At 56.5% G+C, this 8,932-nt stretch overlaps 1 protein-coding gene across 1 annotated transcript; it reads right to left on the bottom strand.

Moving 5' to 3' along the window:
• Positions 1-6,394: 6,394 nt before the first annotated feature.
• On the bottom strand, positions 6,395-8,902 carry IL36RN (interleukin 36 receptor antagonist). The gene is given in 5 exon segments (XM_006909461.1): positions 6,395-6,619; positions 6,730-6,786; positions 6,788-6,860; positions 7,865-7,948; positions 8,874-8,902. Coding segments are annotated over 5 exon segments (468 nt in total).
• Positions 8,903-8,932: the final 30 nt, after the last annotated feature.

Genomic DNA, 8,932 nt, shown 5'->3' with positions numbered 1-8,932 from the left:
GAATCAGTGCTGGCCCAGTCCAGCTGGGTCCCCTGGTGCCCAGAAGCCCTTGACCTAGCCTGGCCCCAGGCCCCAGCGTATCCTCCGCGGGCTCCCGCAGAGTCCCATCTCTGTCCCGGCCTGGGTGCCAGCTTGACTGCAGTGGGGTAAAGAGGAGCCAGAAGTCGGCACCCCATCCATCAGGGAGCCTGGGGTCCTGGCGAGGAGTGTCCACCTCGGTCCCTCCCTGAGTGCCACGTACTCTGTCCCCAAAGCTGTTCCTTCTCTGTTGTCCCCAAGTGACCTTCGCTGGACTTTGTCCTGCGCCTCTCCCTGGACACCATATCTGGCTGTCTCAGACCTCACCAGCTCCCCTTTTCTGGCTCCAATGTCACCAGCAAGTAGCCCTAGGCATCCTCCATGCTATCTGTGCACCACCGGGCCTCCCTCTCCCGGGTCCCCATCCGCCCTCTGCGTGGAAGGTGTTCTCGAGACTGACTTTGGCCTTCATGGAGCTAAGTCTAGACTATTTCCTGGTCGCTCTACTATCTGGCCTTCAGGCCCCTTGGCGTCAATTGCCTTCCTTCACCCACTCCTTACCCCCTCCTCATGCCCCCTGTAGGCTGTCCCTACCTTGTGGAAGCGTCCCTAAGGCTGAAAGCCACAAGTCGAAGTTGCAAGCACATCTCTTTCATGTCTCAAAAATTTCAAGTCACCCGTTTCCACAGCCACAGTGACCACCTCAGCCTAGCACTCCCGAGCCCAGACTGAACACCCAAGTTCACCTCCAGCACATCCAGGACACCCCATCCAGACACTCTGCCTCCATAGCCAACCAAGTATCCCTACAGTCATGTCAGCCTTGGCGCCCAGCTCGTTCTCCCTCCCAGTTTCATGTCTCTTGCTGACATAATCTCTTCCAGCCAGAGATTCAAACCCCAAGAATCATCAACATTTCTCCCAGGTCCCCTGACTCTGGCCCGATTCACCAGCAAGTTCCAGCGGGTGGATTCGCCTTTACAGGGCACGTTTACAGCCATTTCACCTATGTCCGTGTTCTGATGTTTCTCCCTCAAATCCAGCCCCTCCTGGACTCCCGCTCTGGGCACTGTTTCCCCATGTCCCCACCCAGCTTGCTGTCTCCAAGGCCATCTGATCCACCCCTGCTGGCCTGAGTTCGCTCGTCAGAGTGCATCTCGCTTCTCCAGGCCCGTGACTCCTCATCTTCCCAGTAGCCACACTCAGGGCTGCCTTTGCTGTCCCTGCCTCAGACATCACCTTCCTCACCACCGTCCATCCAGGCTTTGGTGCCAGGGCCAACTATCTAGTTCCTCCAAATTAATTATCAGCTCAGAGAAATGACTCAGACACACGAGGGCCTGTCACTGCACCTCCAATCCTCAACCCCAGCATCTATAAAACCATCAAACCAGTACGTGGTTATTAAGATTCAGATGAAACGATGGTGATTCCGTGATGTGGGGTCGCCGAGGCTTCGCTTTGCTGTCGCGCCCTGTGCTGCTCTCCTACTAAACTCTCCATGTCATCGTGGTTCTGTGTGCAGACACTCGTTTCCCCACAGAAGTTAACAAGATCTTAAAGTCACGCAGCTCATAGCTCTCCCAGCACCATCCGCCCTCCGCCCGAAGAAGCACAGTGTTTACAAGTGGGTCCCACGACCTCACAGCAGGTTTAAACAGCGACATGGGGTTCTGGCCCCAGAGCTGCCGCCTGTTTCTCTTGCCACCTTGGAAAGTACCCTTTGTCCCTGGGCTTCCAAGTTATTGCCACTGGAATGAGAGGCTGGGCAGGGCAATATTTTCAAAGCTGAGTTTCACTATGCATTTTACACAAAAACCTAGTGAGAGTGATATGGATACCAGGGACCTGCTCTTGTAGAGTCAGGGAGCAGTGCAGACACGGGGGCCTGCGAGCATTGCCTTGAGCAGTGGAGCCAGCACCGGGGCATCCATGTGGAGCCCCTAGCCTCGCCAACTACCGAACACCACCGACCCGGAATCCCTGAAATTACTTCCTCAAATCTAAGGTTCTAAAGACTTTTAAATCCTTAACATCCACCTCCTCCTCAGATTCCTTCTTTGTGCCCTGAACTCACCTGGAATCCCGCAGTGTCCTGCCGTCCACCTTGTCATCCAGAGAGTTGCCAGGAGGTATGAAGGAAGAGAGCACACTGGAGATGTTGGCAGAGGAAGTAGAGAGAGAGAGAGAGAGAGAGAGAGCGTGCGCGAGTGAGTGAGTGAGCGAGCGCAAGAGCACTAGAGAGAGAGAGGGAGGGAGGGAGAGGGAGAGGGAGAGCGCACACAGCCCGCCCACCACTGACCTGCAGGGCCTGTATGCCTGGAACCCCTGGCTCTCCAGGCGCCTGTCCTGGGTTTACACTGTCTGGCCAGATGGCTCAGGCCTGTAGCATCTCTATAAATGGCTCCAGGTCAAGGAAGAAGAGCCTGGGGGTTCACAACATTAGCAGCACAGTTTGGGTAATGAGAAGGTTGGGGCGTTAATGAGCGTTTGTCCTCAGAAGCCAGGCGCTGGGCCTCTGCTCTTAGCTACTATGATTGACACGGTCGTGGGTGGCCTGGGCCACCAGATAAGCACTGCTGGGGTCAGACGTCTTCTGGTCACCTTCCCTCTGGTGCCCCATGTGCTCCATTCTAGGCTTAGAGGTAGAAGAGGCAAGAGTGGATATGTCCGAGGAGACAAGGACAGAACAGCCTCTGATGTCTGCAGCCAGACAGGTGACATGAGAGTGGGGGCTGATAGCGTGGTGACTGTGGCCCTGTTTGGAAAGAAGACAGAGATGCCTTTGTATTTCAACAGTTTCTGACAACATCAGCTCGACGAGCCAAGACGTCTAAGGAAGGCCACTTAGGGAGGACATTGAGCCCAGATCTATCTTGAACCAGGCCAGTGCCATAAGCCCGGATACCTAGGGCACATGACTCAACGTGAGCAAGACAGGGTGGACACACAGGTCCCTAACTGCCAGAACTTAACTCAGCCTGCCTACCCCCATCTGTCCGCCCACTCCCCTCACTCTGGGGGCAGAACACCTGGGCACAGTGTTCTCTGGGAACCCCATCTCGCGGAGATTCTCCACATCGGGTCACCTGCGAAGTTCCACAAAAGACTTGGGGGTAGTGGGAGAGGTCAGGCAGCACCCCAGAAGAGGTGAGAGAAGGTGGACAGGCTGGGCCTACTTTCTGTTCTGTGAGGCCAGTCGCTCTTCACTCCTCCCAAGCCCCATCCCTCTAAGGGAAGGGCCAGGCATGGGGCATGATCCTGGGCAACACTGAGCACCCACACTGCTGTGACAACAGCACACACCACAGGGCCCCTGAGATTCACAGTCCAGCTGGGTTACTGAGTTTTCAACCCTTGAAAAGACAGTTAACAGGCAACTCAAGTCTGTGGGCAGGTTGGAGACAACACAGGCAGACAATGTCCTTGAGGACAAAACTAAATTCCCAGGACCAGGCCGGCCTCAGACACGACATAATAGCTGTCGCGGCGTCCTTAGAAGTGGACTGAATCGGCTCTGTGTCACCACTCAGGGCCGGGGACCCCACCACCTCCTAAGAACCCTAACAGTATGTGGGCCCTGTGGTCACCCAGGAGAGCCCCGACACAGTACCACTGGCCAGGGCTTGCACATCCCGAGGTGGAACAGGACGAGAGACCTCTGAGTACACGGCTTCTTTATGGTTCAGAGCCTCCGTGCCATCTCCACTCCCGTGACTGGGTCTGAGACCCTCTCTGGACACTCAACTGTCCTCGGTGCCAACCACTGGCACAGACGGTACGTGCTGCAGACACACAGCTCCCTAAACACTGGCTTCTGCGGGGGATCATGAGGAAGAAGAGACCCCCAACCACAGGCCATGTCACTTGAGCATCGTGATGCCAGCTCACCTGCTAACACCCTTCTGAGTTTTGTCGTCCTGCCGATGGTGCCGACACTCTCCAGGCTACAGAAGCTTTAGGAAAGACGTGAGAGTCAGCTGCTCCCGAGGTGGGTTGGTTCAGCTGGTGGAGGGAGCGTGTTCTGGTATGACAAGTGGCCTCTGCATGCGATTCTCACTGGATTCTAAGTGCCCAGCACTGTGCCAGGCACCTGAACACAAACTGATGCAGCCCTGACTTCAAGGTCATTTTAGGGGCCACAGACCCCAAGTGAGGGGACATTCACATAGAGACACACAAGGCACTATTAGAGCAAGGCTAGGGCTCTCAACTCAGCAGAGACTCCTGGGAGGAGGCGACAATAGGGGACAGAGTACAGACTATGTCTTCAGAAGCAGCCTGGTACCTGGGGCGTGTTCTCCATGGGGTCCAGGAGGCTATGTCAGTGTCCAGCAAGCAAACCCTCTGGCCTGGCTGCCCCCTTGCCAGCCTCTCAGTGGAATCAGAACCTGCCAGGTTGGTCTGATTGTGGGGAACAGGTGCAATATCTGCGCTCAGATCTGGCCCCGCCCCAGCCTCTGCTCTTACCCCTGGAATTCAGGTGCGGACCTGAGCCACAGTTCCTGGCATGCATGGCTGGAGGCGCAAAGGTTGTCAAGGAAGACCTAGACCTTGTGGGAACGCAGAATAGTCAACGAAAGGGCCAGTGTTTGTTGTGAGAAGGAAAATAAAAATGTTGGAGAAAATTGAATCAAGATAAAATAAATGCATTTACTTCTCTTCACTGCGTATCAGTGACACCTAACAGGTGACCCCAAAACAGAGTCACATAAAGCACCAGGTGTTTATTTCTCTTGCAGTTTCTGAGGGTTGGTGTCTGGAACAGCTCGAAGGCTGGTTCTGTGTCTCAGTGTCCCCAGGCTGCAGCTGAGCTGTCAGCGGCATCTTCAGATGTGACTCTTGGCAGGATGCTTCATTTTTCACTATCCAGCCTCTTTCAGCTGCTTACAGCATGGCGGCTGTCCCCTAGCGCAAAGGACAAAGAGTCAGAGAGACGAGCACAGAAGCCAAAGGAACTTCAGAAGAGGCACCGTGTTACTTACACCATGTCCTACAGGTCACAGAGATGGCCGGGCAGTGTGTGTGTGGCGGGGATGGGGGAACACAGGTGTGTACACCAGGACACCTGGACGACCAATTGCCTCCACTGCTGCAACCAGTTAGCACAGACTTGGTGGTTTAAAACAACAGGGACATGCTCTCTGAGCTAAGGACTCTGGCAGGCCATGTTCCCCTGGGCACTGGTGTCTCCAACCCACCTTCTTGCCTGGGTCCCCTGAGTCCTTGCACATCCTCTCTTCCTCATGCAAAGACAGCGGCAGATTGGATGGGGGTCCGTCCCAGTGCAGCACAACCGCTTAGCTAATTGCACCTGCGAAGTCCCCATCTCCATGCAAAGCTGCAGTCTGAAGTTCCCGAGGAACACAAATCTGGGGACACTATCCACTCGGCACAGGAGACCCTGCGAGGCCGAGCCCCATACCTGGAGTCTCAGTGGCCGTGACCACTCCAGGTCACAGTGTGTGAAATTTTCACTGGGGGCCCACACCCATCCTCCAGGCTCTGCCCAAACGTCATTCAGGGAGTGAGCAGTTGTCCACTCTGCTCTCCACAAGACCAGTTCCCCTGATGGTGACACAGGGGGCCTGCTGCCACTGTGTGACAGCAAGGGGTACTGGTAAATAGGAACAAGGATAGCACCTAAAGCCCCGGGGCCTGACACCCCAAGTGTTAAGGTGAACTCTCGGGCTTCCTGTTGCACAGGAGCAGACAGACAGTTCTTAACTGAGAACTAGGTTAACTAGGGCTGTGCCGCGGTGCTACACTCTTCCCACGCACTGCGTAACGAGCATCTTTCCAAGTGAACAGGCTCCAGCCTCTTGGATTTTACTTGCACCTTGGGCTTCAGGAGTGACCCAGCTGCCCATCCTCGGATCTCTGAGCTAGAGCTGTCACCCTGGGCACCACGGCCCTCCCTGAGCATGGCAAGTGGGACAGTGAGGACGGAGAGGACATGCACACACACGAGCACGCGTGCTTGTGCGCATCATGCAGCTAAATTGGAAGGCAGGGCAGGGCCTTGGGACCCTCACTCTGTGACATCCTCCTCTCCTGCACTGCGGTGTTGACAGGACCTTGAGTGGGCAGCTGGTGGCCCTAATAGGCTCAGCTGGGGATGGGCTGGCCTGTAGAGCTCAGGAGCACTGGGCACATCACCAACAGCCCCTGCCCAGCCCCTTGGAAATATTCGCCTCCTGTGAATATTTCCTGTGAATATTTCCTCCTGGAGAGTCCACACCAGAAGCAGCACCGAGTTGGGAGAGAACCATGCACCCGGCCCAGATCTCGGGGTTTCCTGGAGCTAGGAACTAAGATAGCAGGCATGTGCCCCACCAGGTAGATGGGGGCAGAGGAGGGGCGGTGGCCTGGGGGCCTAGTCACACTGATGAAAGTAAAAGTTGGTGATGGGCGGGTCCACACTGGCATCTCCCAGGAGCTAGGTGAGTCTGAGAGGCTGGTAGGCCTCAGGCATCATGCAGAGGAGCCAGCCTGGGAAGGCAGCTGACTCGAAGCTGGCAGTGACCCCCATGTCCCAGCGGCAGAAGGTGAAGGGCTTGGCCACCTCAGGGCTGTGGTAGAGCTGCATGGTATCTACCAGCTGTGAACAGAGGGCCAAGATGAGGGGCGCGGGCGGGTGAAGGCGAGGACACATAGCCCTCAGAGTCTAGAGTCTGCGGCCTGCTGAAGCCCGTGCCCCCCAGGACTCACCTCCAGCTTCAGAGTGGGCTCCTGCCCCGTGCCACATAACAAGCACTGGCTCCAGCCCTTGGACGCCCAGGATGACGGCAGAGAGGCTGGCATCCAGAAATCGGTTGGGGACAACCCTGATCTCCTCGCCTACAGGAGGGACAGCGGATGCAGGAGCTTTGCCTGCCTGCCCCCTCCCCCATCATGGACTTTGGGGAGCAGGTCTCTGGGAGGCGTGCTGTCCTCAGCTATCAGAGATGTCATGCAGGAAGGGTGATCTCCTGCCTGCTAGCCTAGAAGACTTCAAGACACCGAGTGCACTGTACCAGCCTCCCTTATGCCTGCCCTATTGTTCAGGGTCAAGTTTTCAAGTCTTTCCCAAGCCCATGGGGGTCTGACTTCCTCCTTCAATGCCCCTCCACCCTCCAGCTCCTCCTCAGAGGCATCTGGACATTTGCTACGTCCTCTGACACCTGAGAACCAAGCTGTGTCTCCATCATTTCTGTGCCAGTCCCCACGTGCACACTCACATGCGCACATGTGCTCAAACACAAGCAAGGCTGTGTGCACACACACATGTCTGCACATGTACGTGTACACTCACAGATCTGCGTACCCACATGTGCACACGCACACGACCTTGCAGAGGGTCTGCCTGGCCCCAGTGCCTGGCGAACGTGTCTCAGATGGGCAGATGTGTACTGTTTTAGAGAGAAGTGGCCTGTCACACATGCTGTGGAAGGCAGAACAAGTAAACACCAGGCCAGATGGTGCCACCAGCTCTCAGGTTCCCAGCATACTGAGCGACGGGGGTCCCCAGAGAGCAGAGGGGACTCTGGGTAAAGGGGCAGAAGCATATCCCCCAAGGAAGCAAAGGCACAGAGAGCCATCTTAGTTCTCTTCTCAGCACTAGGTCCCAGGAAAGGAATGTGTGACCTGAAAGCACCTGTGAGGGAGGGACAAAGCATTCACCTGGGAAACACCCCGCCTCTGCTGAGAGGCACCAATCTCACTTTGCTGGGGGTGTGGTTGCTACCTGCCCTTGCTCCGAGCCTGGTTTCAGGGCGCCCGTCTGCGGTGCCAGGCCTGGGCCCTCCCAGCCCCGCCTTAGAGAGCACAGGAACCTAGGAAGAAGAGGCCTGGTGGCCACACATCTTTCATGAGCTTCCCTGCCTGCAGCCTTCCGGCCAGAAGCTGGTCGTCATGCAAATAGAGCACCTTAAGCACTGCTTCCTTCATTCTGGAACATCAAGACATGACACTCAAGCAAGAGAGGCTAATGTTCTGTGCACATGACCCAGCTCCAGGGTCCCCCAGGCCCAGGCACTATGCCCCCCTCCTCCCACTGTGCCAGAAGGAGGCACAGCAGTCACCCAGCCCCACCAGGGGACAACCCCACAGCCTTCCCTGGGTCCCCACCCTTCTTCCTACTCAGTCGTACCTACACCCAGCAATCTCGCCCCATGTCACATTAGAAAGTCAGTCCCGGGGCCCCGCCCTGCCCTGCCACCATCACCGCTGAGTCACGGCCGCAGAGTCTACCCTTCTCTGAGCTCAAAGGACGCACCAGACAATGCCCTGCATCTTCCAGACTAAACCGCTCATCCGTTGTCACGGGCGCCGGGGCCTTTATTTCCTCTCAGCCACATGGTCCCTACTGAGTTAAGAATTTCTTCAAGTTCAAAATTCCTTCATCTTTGGGAAAAAACTGCTCTAGACCTGCTGTTCAGCAACAGCAAGGCCTTGTGCTGTTCACAGCTGCGACGTCCAGAGCACAGCCGAGTGCCTGGTAAGCACATGGCTGAGGCCAGGCAGACAGACCAACCAGCCGGACAGTTCTGCTGCTGCTGTTTTGTCCCAAAGGGCAGCAGTGGGCAGTGGAGCAGGGCCAGAATGACGTCAGGTCACTGCAGTGGGTGTCACAGCCAGACTCGGGCCCGTCTCCTGACCTCCACTCACTGTGGACACATGAACTGCAGGTCCACACAGACGACACGCCTGTCTCCTACGAGGGTCCACCCTACTGGAGAGGCTGGCAGAGGTCCTATTAGAGAGTTGGGGGCTGTCCCCACTGCCCAACTACCCCCACCAGGAAAGGTGGCCATCAGGCCCACCTGGTGCTCGCTTCTCTCATGCACAGCTGCCCCCAGGGCTCAGACACTCACCAAAAGCACAGGGCCCCGCTCAGGACCATGTTGGCTTTCAGCGTGGGGACCATCCTGCT

The sequence above is a fragment of the Pteropus alecto genome, unplaced genomic scaffold, assembly GCF_000325575.1.
Source record: "Pteropus alecto unplaced genomic scaffold, ASM32557v1 scaffold223, whole genome shotgun sequence".
In the NCBI taxonomy this organism is placed as follows: domain Eukaryota; kingdom Metazoa; phylum Chordata; class Mammalia; order Chiroptera; family Pteropodidae; genus Pteropus; species Pteropus alecto.
Note: the sequence above shows the minus strand (reverse complement) of the source record. Positions and strands in the feature narration are given on the sequence as shown.